We start from the raw sequence: 16,704 nt of genomic DNA, 5'->3' as shown, positions 1-16,704 counted from the left end.
AGTCCATCTTAGTTAGCTGATCCATCTTAGTTAGCTGATTCCTAAAATGCGACTTTCACTCTTGCCATCTCCTCTTTGACCACTTCAGTTTGCCTTGATTCATGGATGTAACATTCCGGGTTCCTATGCAATATTGCTTTTCACAGCATTGGACTTTGCTTCTATCACCAGTCACATCCACAACTGGATGTTGTTTTTGTTTTGGCTCCTTCTCTTCATTCTTTCTCGAGTTATTTCTCCACTGATCTCCAGTAGCATACTGGGCACCTACCGACCTGGGGAGTTCATCTTTCAATGTCCTATCTTTGCCTTTTCAACAAAATGGTAATTCTGTTTAATCTTTTGAGGGAACATCACAATGGCACAGTGGCTGTACCATTTTACATTCCCACCAACAATGCACAAAAGTTCCATCTTCTCCACATCCTTGCTGGCACTTGTTTTCTGTTTTGATGATAGCTATCTTAGTTTGTGTGAAGTGGTATCTCGTTGTAGTTTTCATTTATATTTCCTAATATAATTAGTGATGTTGAGCCTCTTTTCATATTATTTGCCATTGGTAGGGGCTTCCATGATAGCTCATTTGGTGAAGAACATGCCTGCAGTGCAGGAGACATGGGTTTGATCCCTGGGTTGGAAAGATCCCCTGGAGAAGGAAATGGCAAGCCACTCCGGTATCCTTTCCTGGAAAATCTCATGGCAGAGGGGCCTTGTGGGCTGCAGTTCATGGGGTCGCAAAGAGTTGGGAATGACTGAGCAACTGACACTTTCACTTTCACATATCTTTTTCTGGAGATGTCTATGTCTTCTTGATTGGATTGTTTTTGTTGTTGTTGAGTTGTAGAAGTTCTTTACATATTCTGATATTACAGTTTAATAGATACATCTTTGAAAATATTTCCTCCCATTCTGTGGGCTCCTTTTTTATTCTGTTAGTGTTTTTTGCACAAAAGATTTTAATTTTGATGAAGTCTGTGTACTTTTGTTATCTCTGCTTTCATTGTCATACCTGAGAAATCTTGCCAAATCCAGTGTCACAGAGTTTCCCCTTTTTCTTTTCTAAGTTGTATAGTTTTAGCTCTTATGTTTGGTCCTTTTGAGTTAATTTTTGTACATGGTATTACATAAGGTCCAATTTCATGTTTTTGCATGAAGAAAAGTTATGACCAACCTAGATAGCACATTAATTTTTTTCAATTTCTATCTAATCAGGTTTTTTAAATATAAATTTATTTCTTTTAATTGGAGGCTAATTACTTCACAGTATTATATTGGTTTTGCCATACATCAACATGAATCTGTCACAGGTGTACATGTGTTCCCCATCTTGAACCCCCCTCCCAATTCCCTCCCCATACCATCCCTCTGGGTCATCCCAGTGCACCAGCCCCAAGCATCCTGTATCATGCATAGAACCTGGGCTGGTGATTCGTTTCACATATGATATTATACATGTTTCAATGCCATTTTCCCAAATCATCCCACCCTCTCCCTCTCCCACAGAGTCCAAAAGACTGTTCTATACATCTGTGTCTCTTTTGCTGTCTCACATACAGAGTTATCATTACCTAGATAGCATATTAAAAAACAGAGACATTACTTTGCCAACAAAGGTCCGTCTAGTGAAGACTATGGTTTTTCCAGTGGTCTTGTATGGATGTGAGAGTTGGACGGTGAAGAAAGCTGAGCATCGAAGAACTGATGCTTTTGAACTATGGTGTTGTAGAACACGCTTGAGAGTCCCTTGGACTGAAAGGAGATCCAACCAGTCCATCCTAAAGGAGATCAGTCCTGGGTGTTCATTGGAAGGACTGATGCTAAAGCTGAAACTCCAATACTTTGGCCACCTCATGCGAAGAGTTGACTCATTGGAAAAGACCCTGATGCTGGGAGGGATTGAGGGCGGGAGGAGAAGGGGACGACAGAGGATGAGATGGCTGGATGGCATCACCGACTCTATGGACGTGAGTTTGAGTGAATTTTGGGAGTTGGTGATGGACAGGGAGGCCTGGCGTGCTGCGATTCATGGGGTCGCAGAGTCGGACACGACTGAGAGACTGAACTGACTGACTGACTGATCTAGTTTTCCCAGCAGTATTTTTTTTCATTATAGTTTATTACAGGATATTGAATTTACTTTCCTGTGCTCTACAGTAGGTCCTTGCTGTCCTATTTTATATATAGTAGTGTGTATCTGTCAGTCCCAAACTCCAAATTTTTTCCTCTCCCTACTCCTTCCCCTTTGGTAACCATAGACTTGTTTTTTATATCTAGGGGTCTGTTTCTGTTTTGTAAATAAGTTCATTTGTATCATATTTTAGATTCCACATATAAGTAATATCCTATGATATTTGTCTTTCTCTTAGTCCCTAGTGACTCAGATGGTAAAGAATCTGCCTGCAGTGTAGGAGACCCTGGTTTGATTCCTGGGTTGGGAAGATCCCCTGGAAAAGGAAATGGCAACCCACTCCAGTAGTCTTTCTTGAGTATTCTAATGACAGAGGACAGTGGCAGGCTACAGTTCATGGGGTTGCAAACAGTCAGACACAACTGAGAAACTAACTTTATTTTCTTTGGTTCACTTTGTATGATAATGTCTACATCCATCCATGTTGCTGCAAATGGCAATTATTTTATTCTTTTATTTATTATTTATTTTTAGTAAAACAAATTTTGGCCATACTAAGTAGAATGTGGGATCTTAGTTCTCCATCAGGGATTGAACCTGTGCCTTTTGCAGTGGAAGCATGGAGTCTTAATCACTGTATCACCAGGGATGTCTTTCATTCTTTTTTATGGCTGAGGGTTGCCGTCTATGGGGTCGCACAGAGTCGGACATGACTGAAGCGACTTAGCAGCAGTAGCAGCAGCAGTGTTTTATTGTATATATTTAGTACATCTTCTTTATCCAGTCATCTCTTGATGGACATTTAGGTTGCTTCCATGTCTTGGCTGTTGTTAATAGTGCTATTATAAATACTGTAGTGTGTGTATTTTTTCTGAATTAGAGTTTTCTCTGAATATATGCCCAGGATTCCAGCATAACGCTGGATTCCAGCACCATTTGTTGGAAAGACTGTTCTTTCTCCATTGAATGGTCTAAGGATCATTGTTCAAAACCACTTGACCAAGTATGGAAGGGTTTATTTCTGGGCTAATTATTCTGTTCCATTGGTCTGTATGTCTGCTGTTATGCCAGTTCCACACTGTTTTGATTTTTATAGCTTTGTAGTAGGTTTTGAAGTCAGAAAGTGTGAGATCTCCAACTTAGTTCATTTTAAAAATTGTTTGACTGTCATTCTTTTATTGCATCAATTGAGATGATTTGGTTTTTTTTTTTTTTCCTTCATTCTATTAAGGTGGCATATCACATTGATTAATTTTTATCTGTTGACCCATTCTCAAATTCCAGGAATAAATCCCACTTGATTATAGTGTATAAACCTTTTAATGTTCTCCTTTGGTTTGTGCATATTTTGTCTAGGATTCCTATGTCAATATTCATAAAGGATATTTGTAATTAAAAAAATATATTGTTTGACTACATGCAGAGTCTCTTGAGGCTCCACATCAAATTTAGGATGGATTTTTCTATTTCTTCAAAAATGTCATTGGGATTTTGATAGGGATGACATTGAATCTGTATATTCCTTCTGGTAGTTTTGACATTATAACAATATTGAGTCTTTCAATCCACAAATAGCTGTCTTTTCCGTTATGTCTTCTTTAATTTCTTTCAGAAATGTTTTGTAATTTTCATTGTACAAGTTTTCATTTTTTGCCTTTTTGCATTATTCCTAAGTGCTTTATTCTTTTAGAAGCTATTGTAAATGAACTTGTTTTTGTAACTTCCTTTTCAGATTTTTCATTGTTAGTGTACAGAAATGCAACTGATTTTGATGTGTTAATTTTGTATCCTGCAGCTTAATTTGTTCATTCTAACTTTGTATGTAATCTTTGGGGTTTTCTGCATATAAAATCCATGTTGTCTGCAAACAGATAATTTTATTCTTTCTTTCTGATTTAGATGCCTTTTTCTTTTTTCTTTTTTGATTAGGTCTATGTTGAATAGAAATGAGAAAACAGGCATCCTTACCTTGTACCCATTCTTAGAGGAAAGCTTCTAATCTTTTACCATTGAGTATGTTAGCTGTAGGTTTTCCATATATAACCTTAATCATGTTGAAGTAGTTTCTTTCTAGTTTTCTGAATATTTTATCATGAAAGAGTGTTGAATTCTGTCAGGTTTTTTTGCATTGAGATGATCATGTAATTTTTTTCTTTGTTTTTTGTTAATGTGGTATATTACATTGATATTGGTGTGTTCAACCATCCTTATATTTCAGGAAAAAAAGTCTTCGTTTTGGTGTGTAATTCCATATAAAATATTGTTGGATTAGGTCTGCTAGTATTTTGTTGAGTATTTTTATGTCAGTGTTTATATGGGATATTGAGCTGTGCTTTTCTTGTGGTGTCTTTGTCTGCTTTGGTATTAAGGTAATGCTGGGTCTCAGAATGAATTAAGAGATATTTCCTCCTCTTCAGTTTTTTGGAAAGAGTTTGAGGGGATTGGTGTTTAATCTTTCTTAATATTTGGTGGAATTCAATGGTGAAACCACTTGGTCTTGAGCTTTTATTGGGGAGGTTTTTGATTACTGATTGAGTCTCCTTACTAGTTATAGGTCTATTCAGATTTTCTACTTTTTCATGATTCAGGCTTGGTAGTAAGAGTGTATGTTTTAGGAATGTGTCCATATCATCTAGGTTATTCAATTTCTTGGTATAGAATTGTTCATAGGACTCTTATAATCTTTTTATTTCTGTAGAAGTACTAGTTATGTTTCCACTTTCATTTTGTTAAAATTTTTTTTTTTTTTTGTCTTGGGCAGTGCTGGATATTCATTGCTGTATGTGGGCTTTCTTTAGTTGTAGTGAGGTGAGCAGGGGCTCCTCTCGTTGTAATGGGTAGGCTTCTAATTGCAGTAGCTTCTCTTATTGAAGAGCACAGGATCTAGGTGTGCATGCCTCAGTCGTTGTGGCTTCTGGGCTTTAGAGTGTGGGCTCTGTAATTGTGGCAGGGATCAAACCTGTGTCCCCTGCATTGGCAGGTGGATTCTTAACCACAGGACCACCAGGAAAGTCCCCCCACTTTCATCTCTGATTTTAGTAATTTGAGTCTCTTTTTGCTAAATATTTATCCATCTTACTAAATATTTGTCAATTTTGTTGATCTTTTTGAAAAACCAACTTCTGGTTTTACTGATTTTTTTTCTTCCCTCTCTTTTTTCTATTTTTCACTTATCTCAATTCTAATATTTATTTCCTTTCTTCTGCTCTTTAGGTTTAGTTCTTTTTTTCTTGTTAAGCTCCTTAAGGTGTAAAGTTGGGTTCAGAACTTTCTTAGTGTAAGTGTTTACAGCTTTAATTTCTCCTCTTAGCATTGTTTTTGCTGTATCTCATAAATTTTTGTATGTTTTCATTTCTTGATATTTTTAAATTTCCCTTGATTTCATCTTAGTTCATTGGTTGTTTAAAGAGTGTGATGTTTAATTTCCATCTATTTGTAAGTTTCCAGTTTTCTTTCTGTTTCCAGTTTCATTCCATTGTGATCAAACAAGATAGTTTGTATGATTTCAATTTTAAAAAATTCCTTAAGCTTGTTTTGCATATGACTAACATGTAGTCCATCTGATGTAATACTTTTGTTTACCAAGCAGATTCCAGTTCAGTCAGTTGTCCCATAAATGTCCTTTATAGCATTTTCTTTAGTACAGGATCTATTTCAGGATCACATATTGCATTTAGTTGTTATATTGCATTAATTTCCTTTACTCTGTGACAATTCCTCAGATTCTTTGTTATGACATTGAAGGCTGCAGAATGAATTATTTCATAGGTTGTTGCTCAGTTTGGGTTCTGACATTTCCTCATGATCAGATTCAGATTAGATATCCCAGTCTGTCTGCTACATTAGTGATATTGTATTGCTTAGATGATCACATCTGGAGGCAAGTGGTGGCCATCTGCCCTTCATTGATGATGTTAATTTGATCATTGTTTTGGTGTTGTCTGGTTTCGCCACTGTGTAGTTACTGTTTTTCCTTCGTAGCTGATTCTCACTGGAAAGATGCTTTGAGGCCATATAACTGTTTCACGTTATACTTTTGCTCCTTGATTAATCTATCGATTATTCCTGTCCAAACCAATCTTTACAAGGTGGTTATTTTCCAGCTCCACCACTTGCTTCATGTTAATTGGCATTCTACTTTAAGGAAGAGCCCTGTATTTCTTGGGCATTTGTTCATTTCATTGACTTAATATAGGTTCATGGATTTCAGATTTTACTGAGTGGTTTATAATCCATCACTATCATTATTTTGATGCTTAAATCGTCCTTCCCTTAGCCAGTGGGAGTCCCTGTAAGCTGGCTTCTGTGCCCTTTTTATAGGAGAACCAGTGTCAAATGAATACCTTATGGATAGTGTGTTTAAGTTCTTGAAGCTTTTCCAACCCTGAAGTCATGAAGATACTTTCTGTTTTCTAGAGGCTTTTTTATTTTGTGTTTTATATATTCATCTAAAATTGGAGTGGCTTTTACACATAGAGGCTAGTTTGATTTATTAAAGAAAGTTTTTTCCAATACAGGAACCTAGTTGACATCTAGCCTTATATTGAAAAGAACATTGTTTCCTGCTCTGTAATGTCATTTATGTCACGAATCAAGTGTCCACATATCAAGAGTGTTTACTGTGCTTTCTCAATCTGTTTGCTTATCTCTATGGCAGTCAGTATGATACTATCAATAACAATGGCTTTATAACAAATGCTAATATCTGGTACAGCAAGTTGTTCCCCCTTATTTTCTTTAAGTCATATGGATACGGGATATTCTTGACCCTTTGCATTTCCACATATTTTACAGCTTTGAGATATAATCAATATATGGTGAACTGTACACATTTAAGTTGTGTAATTAAGAGTTTTTTGATGCATGTTTATAGCCATGAAGCTATGACCACAATTAAGATAATGAACACAGCCATTACTTCCCAAAGTTTCTTCATGTATCATTGTAATTCATTCTTTCCTACCTCCCAGCCCTGTCCTCAGGTTCATCTGCTTTTATCACACTAGGTTAATTTGCATTTTCTAGAATATTATGTTGATATAAACAGAATCATACAAAATGACATTTTACAAAATAACATTTTGTATGTACAAAATATATACAAAAAGTATGTACTTTTTTTCATTCACAGTTTTCTAAAATTTTATTTTATTTTATTTTATTTTATATTTGACTCCACTGAGTCTTTGTTGCTGTGCATGTGCTTTCTCTAGTTGCGATAAGCAGGGCCTATTCTAGTTGTGGGTGGCTATTCTTATTGTGGTGGCTTCTCTTGTTGCAGAGCATGAGTTCTATGCACGTGGGTTTCAGTAGTTGTGATGCATGGGCTTAGTTGCAGGACGGATCTTCCAGGATTGAACCTATGTCGCTTGCATTGGCAGGTGGACTCTTAACCACTGGACCACTAGGGACGTCCACTATGTACTCTCTTTTTGTTTGTTTTGTGCTATGGGGCTGGTTTCATTCACTTCAGTTCAGTTCAGTTGCTCAGTCGTGTCTCACTCTTTGTGACCCCTTGAACTGCAGCATGCCAGGCCTCCCTGTCCATCACCAACTCCCAGAGTTCACCCAAATTCATGTCCATCGAGTCAGTGATGCCATCCAGCCGTCTCATCCTCGGTCGTCCCCTTCTCCTCCTGCCCCCAATCCCTCCCAGCATCAGAGTCTTTTCCAATGAGTCAACTCTTCGCATGAGGTGGCTAAAGTATTGGAGTTTTAGCTTCAGCATTAATCCTTCCAAAGAACATCCAGGACTGATCTCCTTTAGAATGGAGTGGTTGGATCTCCTTGCAGTCCAAGGGACTCTCAAGAGTCTTCTCCAACACCACAGTTCAAAAGCATTCATTCACTTAGGATAATTATTTTGAGATTCACTTGATGGCATTGGGCTGTTACTAATTTTTGGCTGTTATGAGTCATGCTCTTATGAACATGTGTTTGAGTCCATGTGTAGAGTGGAGAAGATAGACCTTTCTAGCTAGGCCATTCTAGCAAGATTCCAAACCACGGAGCCATAAAATAAAGATTAATACACACAGGTAATAATCTAAGGACTAAAGTCCTTTATATAAAAACATCTATCCAGTAAGAAAATAGGCAAAGAACATGAACAGTGAGTTGACAGATAATTGTAGTAAGATATTTATTGCAAGATTGCTTGCTATAGCAAAACTCTGGAAACAATCTAAAAGACCATCAGTAGGTGACATCAGTAAATATGTGATACATATTTTACTATCCTGATGTGGAGTGATCATCAGGAAGTTCCAGAACAATGTGTGGTTTACTGTGCTGGAGAGAAAATAAGAAGGAAAAAATATATAAATGCTCCCATATGCATGGATGTCAGAGAAACTGACAGCGGTTGCCTTGGGGGATGGAAATTGGAGGCCTGGAAATAAGGGCTGGCATGTAGACTTACATTCCACCGTATCCCCTATTCTGGTTAAATATTTTATAATATGTCTTTATTATCTTTAAGTTAGAAACTAGAAATCAAAGCATATCAGTCTCTCAGAACACCAAACATTGATTATTATCATTATCTCCAGATGGCTTCACTTAAAGTGACTGGTTCATTTTAGGCAAGCTGCAGACCAGTGATAAGGTGATAATAGTACCAAGGCTTTAATGACACAGTCTGCTGAAGTGCTTAGAAAAGTCCTTAGTGCATAGCAAGGTCTGCATCAGGCCACTTGTTAGGGTGTGGCCCTACAGATGAATGACCCTGAAATGTTAGCTACACTGCAGGTCATTTTGCTGAGAGAGAACCAGGCCATGAAGATTTTTTGATGGCAAGGCAGGCAAAACATGGGTCTTTACTTTAGGCATCTGTGAGCTGTATCCTAACTTGGCTCTGCCACCATGTCACCACCTTCTCTGAGACTGAACTTTCTGGAATTTTCTGGTTTCAGGACACCTCCTATTTATTCATCACTGGCCCTGACGTTGTGAAGTCTGTCACCAATGAGGACGTTACTCAGGAGGAACTCGGGGGCGCCAGGACCCACACCACCATGTCAGGTGAGGGGCCTTGAGGCTCACCTCATTATTGTCAGACATGGAGAGGAGGCGTTGCTAGAGCTGACAGTCTGGTACAAATGTCGCTTCATCGACAGAGCTTATTTGAATAGACTGTAGTGTGATGTATTATCTACAGATAGTAATAAATGTGGATTTATAGCTCAAAATTGCTAACTAATGGGGTACTTCTAATGCTTTTGTAGTCTTTGAAAATGTTGAACTAACTAGAATGATGGCTGTAAGAACTGTGATTCATGTGAGTATAGCTGAACTTAAAATTGCATTTTGATGTGACTTTTTAAAAAGAAAATAATTATTTGGCTGTGCTGGGTCTTAGTTGAGGCAAGCAAGATCTTTAGTTGTGGCATGTGGGATCTAGTTCCCTGATCAGGGATTGAATCCAGGCCTTCTGCATTGGGAGTGGGGAGTCTTAGCCCCTGGACCACACCAGGGAAGTCCCTTGGTGTGGGGCTTCTTTTACGCCAAAGTTGGGTTATGTTTTAAGAGTCAGTGGCATCTTACTGGTCACCATTGGCCAGTGAGCACATGGTCAAGACCTGCGTGCTCATGAGCTGGGTCATAGCTTTTCACCTCCTCAAGGTTAAGTGTCACATATGGAAGATTATCCTTTGCTTTCACCGTTGAAAGATTATGTTTATACACAGAGGCATGTAATTGGGAGCAGAGCAGGAATCTGGTATTAGAGAAGACAGTTGTTGGAATAATGATTGGAATTCCATAATTCCTTGGCAAAAGACCTCAAGTTGTGAAAGTATTGCGTACCACACAGCAAGCAGTGTAACTGAAGATGGGAGAAATTGCCTCTTTGAGAGGTTTCAGAGCATCGAGAGGCTGGTGGATGGTCTGTGCGCCTCGCTGTATTGTGCTTAAGGCATTGGGTCATCATTTGATTGCAGCATTTCTTTCTTAGTGTACATATAGTCGAGGTATGTCTTAATGTCCGTGAGGTCTTAACGTTTGATGAAATTTGCTTAAAAAATAAAAGTCAGATCTCTTGTTTCCCCCCACCCACAGAAGATGTTCCTCCCCTATCTTGGGTGGGGGTCACCTTGACACACCCCTTTCTCTCACCTCTCAGGTCCTTTCAGCTCTCTAGCCAGCACACTTCTCACTGCTGACCCACAGCTTGTCACATTCCTATCTCAGGGCTCAATTGACAGCAGTTTTTTTCTTACTGGAATATAAAATCATGTTGCGACTTTTTTTTCCCCCTTGTTCGCAGTCTTGACTTTATTGTAGATTTATAGATCACAGTGCAGAAGTTCTTAAATTAATATCATGATTGGAAATGAACCATGGTATTTTCAAAGATGTATGTATTTATTTAATTAGAGTATAGTTTTATAATGCGTTCATTCCTGCTGTACAACAGAGTGAGTCTGCTATGTGTATATATACATCCCCTCCGTTTTGGATTTCCTTCCCATTTAAGTCACCACTGAGCACTGAGTAGAGTTCCCTGTGCTATATAGTAGTTTCTCATTGGTTATCTATTTTATATATAGTAGTGTCTATATGTCAACTCCAACCTCGCAATCCATCCCACCCTAAATAATGTTGAGTCTTGATGGAGTCTTAGATTTGATGAAATATGCAATTTTTTCCCTGACTGCAATAGTATTACATGTTTGTGGTAGACGACTTAGAAACTATAGGAATAAAAATCACTAGGAATTTTATTATCCAAAGATAAACACCATTCACTTTTTGGTTATACCCTGCAGTCTTTTTGTGCAGATGGATGTGAATATACAGCTGCATACTCAAACATACGTGTATAATGTTCCTTTGTGGCCTGTTTTTTCATTTGACAGCTTAATGTAATGAATGTTTGTGACATTATATTTTCTTCTATAACATAATTTTAGCTTTGAAAGCATCATTTGGTATCCTGAATCTTAGGCTCTTGAGCTGTGTCTGATGCACTCAGCTCTGTAGTCTTAGAGTAAGACCCAAAAGATGCTCTTTATGCACACATATATATATTTATTTTTTAGTAATAGCTTTATTGAGATATAATTCACATAATGGGCTGTGTTTGGGAGAGGGGCCAGGGGAAACTCCAGTGACTAGGCGATATTAGGGCAAAAACTTGTGTAATGAGTGACCCCTGTAGGGGTGTAGATTTGGAGCAGAAGAAACAGGCTGCATAGACAGAGGATCAGCCTGAAGGTGTGTGGTGGGATGCCATCCTCAGTGGAGGTGGGCAGCAACAGGGCTGTCAGCCAGCCTGCCCTAGAAGGGGCAGGTGGGCATGAAGCTGCATCTCTGGGCTGACAGGTGCCCTGGCTCATCACATCCTCCCTGTCTTCTCAGGCGTGGCCCACAGGGCATTTGAGAATGATGTTGATGCTTTATGTAATCTCCGGGAGTTCTTCAACTACCTGCCTCTCAGCAATCAGGACCCAGCTCCTGTCCTTGAGTGCCATGACCCCAGGTGAGTTGCAGGTTGAGGTCCTTCTCTGGCCCCCCTGCTCTGGCTAGATCTCCAGGATCTGCCCTGGTGGGCAGCTGGGAGTAGATTGTGGAGTGGAGTCAGGTGTAGGTGTGGTGGTGGCATGTCTGGGTACACAAGCCAAGAAAGATATCATTTATTTGTTAAAATTCTTTTCTTTTTAAATTTATTTTTGGCCATGCTGTGTGGCATGCGAGATGTTAGTTCCCCAGCCAGGGATCCAACCTGTCCTCCCTCCAGTGGAATTGTGGTGTCTTAACCACTGGTCTGCCAGTGAAGTCACAGAAGATTTTATTTTTATTTTTATTTTTATTCCTCTCTGTAATACCTGACAAGTAGCTTGGGATTAAAACAAATGGGGCCCCAAAATATTATTTCTGGCAGTCTTAATTTGTTCAGAATTGAGATAGATTTTGTTTGTATTAACATGAAGTAAATCAGTGTGAACTGATACAGACAACGTGCCCTTTAGGAAATGTGCTTATGCACACTTGCTTGTGGCCAGAAGCTAGAGCAGCCCTGGGGAAGGCCGTGTTGCTGGCCTCCCTGTGAAGACCTTCTTCACTTTCCTTGTTGCTCATTTGGGCCACTGCCTGACGTGGGGGCACTCCACAGAGTGAACCAGACGCCCAGCTGGGGAACCACTGCTCCCGACCTCTGGCGGCTTTCTTCTCCGCTTTGTTTCCTCTGATTTTGAAGCACTCACTTGGCTTACACGACTTCTGCAGAAGGATTTGAAATTGTGTCCCTTGAGAAGAAACCATTTTCAGACCCTCCCCTGTGGGTGGACCTGGGCTCCCACCTTTTGGGCTGTGTCTGGGCCAGAGTCATGTCCCCAGGACCCCTCCCTGTCTGCCTGCCTTGCTCCTCAGGGGACCCAACCAGTGGCCCACTGTGTGTGGTCATGAAAGGGAGAGTGGTCATAAGGCCCAGAGCAATGGACACAGCCTCCTTTTCTGAGCCTCTGCACTGTGTGGGGGTTCTTGAAAAGTTTAGGACATCTTTGAAGGTGTTATGGACCAAGGGCCTACACATGTCTGAATAGCCTGCCTTGGCCCAGCCATAGCTGCTTTCTATTCAGTCCTAGGGAAGCTGTATGTGTCTGAGTTAAATAGCTAATGAACAGTAGGGAGGCCTTTGTTACTGGGTGGGGTGATGCCCAAAACCCCAGTGTGGGAATTGTCTTGTTCCCACAAGACAAAATTGGATGGGCATTGTCTTGTTCACTACATGTCTTTAGTGCCCTGTACAGTTCCTGGAATCTAGGAAGTGTTCAGAGGATAAATGAAGGCATCACCACATTCAGGGGAATAAGCTCATTTTTTCCCTCTAAATGAAAATGGGAAGATCTTCTGGGTTAATATCAAGCTCAGGTTCATTTTAATGTGATGGTAACATAGGAATGTATCTTTTGAGGACTGCTTTGCAAGCCCAGCAGGAACAGAATCAGTCCAGCCCCTAAACTCTTGTCTCTCCCATTTCCCTCTCCTATCCCCCACCACCCGCAGAGGGCAACTGGCTTTTCCATGTTGATTAAATCTACTTCTTTTTCTACCCAAAGTGACCGTCTGGTTCCTGAGCTTGACACAATTGTCCCTTTGGAATCTACCAAAGCCTACAACATGGTGGACATCATACACGCTGTGAGTCCCATACCTGTTTGTCCGTCTGCTGGCTTGGCAGTGTGCATGTCCTTGTGCTTTGGCTCAGTGAGGAAGTGCAGGACCCACACGCCTTCATAGCAGGCACCACAGACAGGCCATGGGGTGGCACAGAACCAGGGCACTGAGGAACATGTTGTGGGAAGAGTCAGCGGCTGTGGCCACCCTACTGGCTCAGATGTACCTGAGGGAGGGGCAGCATTTGGGCCAGCAGAGCCCGGAGGTCCTGAGTTGGCACTCTGTGGCCCATGGAGAAGGGGCCCTATGTCCAGAGCCTGGAGCTGAGGTGGGTTGACTCTTCACACACTGCTGTCGGGGGTCTCATGCTCAGAGGGTGTTTTGTTTCTCTAGAGAAAGGAGAGTTCACGAGGCATCCCGTGCCAGAGTTGAGGGATATGTGTGTAGGTCTGAGGAGCACAGGAGTCCTTTGTACCTTTTTCTTGGTGTAGTGGGTTCCTGGCTCATTAAGTGAAGAGGACGGTGTTGGAGTGAACTGGAGGTGCCTGTCCCTGGCCATTGTCTCCCTCCTGCTTCCATATGTGCTCTGAGCTCTCAGCTCTTCTTGCTTAATTTAGCCCAGGCAGCTCTGTGGGGTCAGCCTCTCCCAAGGCCCTGGCTCCCCCAGGGACCTGTTCCTTCTCCCCTGTGCTGTGGGAAGCCAGCGTGAGTCAGCAGCTGATCCTTGTTGCCGGGATCATTGCCTGCTGAGCACTGTGTGAGCCCCCTTCCTCCAGCATGCCCTCCTCTGACCTTGGCCTTCACTACTCTCTGCACCTCACAGTTGTCCTGTCCGTCTCTCACTGTCTCTGTCCCTTTCTTCTGGAGCCCTCCGTGCCTTCTGGACACTTCCTTCCTGGCCCAGCTTGGACTCTGCCATTGTGCCAGATATTAGTAGCCAGGCCCTGTTCTTAGTGACACTGTGATGGACAAAACCCTACCTTGGCGACCTCACCTCTGGGTAAGAGATTCAGAGAGTAAAAGCATACCCAGCATGGGTAATTTTAGGTCCAAAATTACAGTGAATAAGGTAAAATGGGTCTTTGCTGTCAGTGCCCCGATTCTCCTTTGATCCTATGGAGCGCCATCCCTGGTTCAAGGCTGCAGTCATCTGCCCATCCACCCGTGTTGCTAGCCTGCTGGGGGGAAGCCCTGGAGCCTTGCTCCAGCCTGAGCTGGGCCCTCGATGTGCCTCTCTGGCCCCTGGCTTGAATATGTGTTGTGAACCTCCCCTCAGCCCCTGGTCTTATCTTCTTCACTCTTCCTAATCCAAACCCTAACTTCCTTGTCTACTCCGCACTCAAATCACGTGACATTGGCATTTCCTTTATGGAGAAAATTAAGAGCATCAGTTTCCTCAAGCCCCCCATAGGTGCCATTTCTCCCCACCACCATCCCCCTCCCAACCCCCCACATTGTATCTCCCCAGGCTCAGGGAATGAGGTGCCTTCACCGGGGCTCCTTGCTCTATCCCTGTCTATCTGGCCTCTTGCTTTCTTTCCTGGTTTAACTTTTCCCTCTCGCAGCTCCTTCCTCTGGGCAATCAATGTGTTTGAACAAGCATGGACTTCTTGTCTAAAACATGCCCCTCTTTACCTGTTTTTCTGCTTAACTGCTGTCCGCAATCTTTTCTCCCTTTTTCCTCCATCTCCTCATGTCTCTTCTTCCTTTATTCCTCTCTGGAACCTGGCTTCTGGTTTTGTCCCTCTGTTGAATGCCAGCCCTCCTGGTGACTTCTCCAGTTGCTAACTCCAGGGGACCAAGAGCATTAAATAGTTATAGTTACAGAGGTAACCATTACTATTATTATTAATTTTTTAACAATTACAAGTCTTCCTAAAAACAAAGCAAAATTATGTAGAGCAGCTCAAATGCATCACATAGAGAAACAGAGAAGCCTCCCTGGTGTTCTCTTCCAGGCACTGTTTCCCCCTAAACCTTTAAGGGAAACCACCATCCTGACTTTTAATAGCACAGTTTAGTTTTTCTTGGTTTGGTATATTATAGGAATGGAGTCACATAGTGTGTGGTCTTACCTGTCTGGCTGCTTTGCTTCAACTTGACAATTGAAATTCGTCTGCATTGTTGCATTGTGTATTGTTCCCATGGTTCTTCATCTTTTGTATGAACTGACCACAGTTTATCTACTGTTGATGGGCATTGGATAATTCTGGTTTGAGGCTATTGCAAATAGTTCTGAAATGATCATTCTGTTACGTGATTTTGGCAAAAAACAAAACTTTCGCGTCTCTGAGTCCATACTGAGAGTGGAAGTACCACGTCACAGTCGTGGAGCTTGAGTGGACACTGCCCAAGTGTTCTTCCTCTTAAAAGGACACCAGTCCTTTCGGACTAGGGCCTGAATCTTTATGACCTTGTTTACTTTATCTCCTTAAAGGTCCCGTCTCCAAGTATAATCACACTGGGTGTTAGGTTTCAACATATGAATTTGGAAGGAGGCGGTACATAGTTCAGTTCATAAAGTGCTATAATAAGAATGTGCAAGTTTTCTTTCTTTTTCTATGGACTGAACAACTGGAATAGCATTGGGATTTTCTCCTCTTTAAAAATGTGGGAGAAATTCTTGTAAAATTGTCAGTGCCTAGTGCTTTATTATTATTATTTTTTGATGGAGGAGTGGCTTTTTGATAACATCCTCTGCTCTTTAATGCTAATGTCTCTAAACTTTATCTTTGCTGGGGTAAAGTATATAAATTTTGGGTAAAGTATATAAATTTTTTTCTGTGACTCACCTATTTTGTCCAGATTTTTAATTTTGCCTGCATAGGGTTATGTAGGGTTATATAGTCTCAGATCAGCAAAATCTGTTTCAGTGGTTTTCTCTTCTGACATTTTGTATTCTGTATTTTCTTGATAGTTACCTAGAAGTTGAAATGTTTCATTAATGTATTTTGAAGGGTCAACTTTCAGAGTCGTTTCTCTTTTAAGGCTATTTTTTGCTTTTGTATTAACTCCTTTTCTCCTTTCATTTAATCATTTTTTCCCCTTCTCAGATTTTTGAACCAGAAGTTTAATATATTTTCTTTTATTTTGATATAGCCACATCCAACTGCAGGGGAGGTTAGGAAATAGGGCCATTTGGCCATCGTTCCTGTTACAGTGGTAGAAATGGAAGCTGGATTTTTGGTGGATACTTAGGAGTCTCTGCTACACTCTCCTTTCAAAATAAAAGTAAATAATATGTACAAAGGAGAAGATATAGTATAGAAACATGTAAGGGGAAATGCAAAACATTTCTCTCCTCATCAGTCTTTCTCAGAGGTAACTACTATTAAGTTTCTTGTGTATCCTTTCAGAAAACAAATTATATGTCAAATATGGGTCAATATATTTACTTTTAACTGAAAAAAATTATTATAGACACTTGCACACCTTGCTGTTTTTCACTTTCTTTCCCA

The 16,704-nt window shown here is 40.7% G+C and overlaps 1 protein-coding gene across 1 annotated transcript in view; it reads left to right on the top strand.

The window, feature by feature from the left end:
• The window catches only part of PCCB (propionyl-CoA carboxylase subunit beta), a 96,058-nt gene that overhangs the window by 32,145 nt on the left and 47,209 nt on the right, over positions 1-16,704 (top strand). The window contains exons 7-9 of the mRNA XM_069565060.1: positions 9,043-9,151; positions 11,489-11,609; positions 13,189-13,270. Coding sequence (XP_069421161.1) covers positions 9,043-9,151; positions 11,489-11,609; positions 13,189-13,270 — 312 coding nt within the window. The remainder of the gene's footprint in view (positions 1-9,042; positions 9,152-11,488; positions 11,610-13,188; positions 13,271-16,704) is intronic.

Source organism: Ovis canadensis, chromosome 1 (assembly GCF_042477335.2).
Source record: "Ovis canadensis isolate MfBH-ARS-UI-01 breed Bighorn chromosome 1, ARS-UI_OviCan_v2, whole genome shotgun sequence".
Classification (NCBI taxonomy): Eukaryota; Metazoa; Chordata; class Mammalia; order Artiodactyla; family Bovidae; genus Ovis; species Ovis canadensis.
This window is presented reverse-complemented; position numbering and strand designations above follow the sequence as displayed.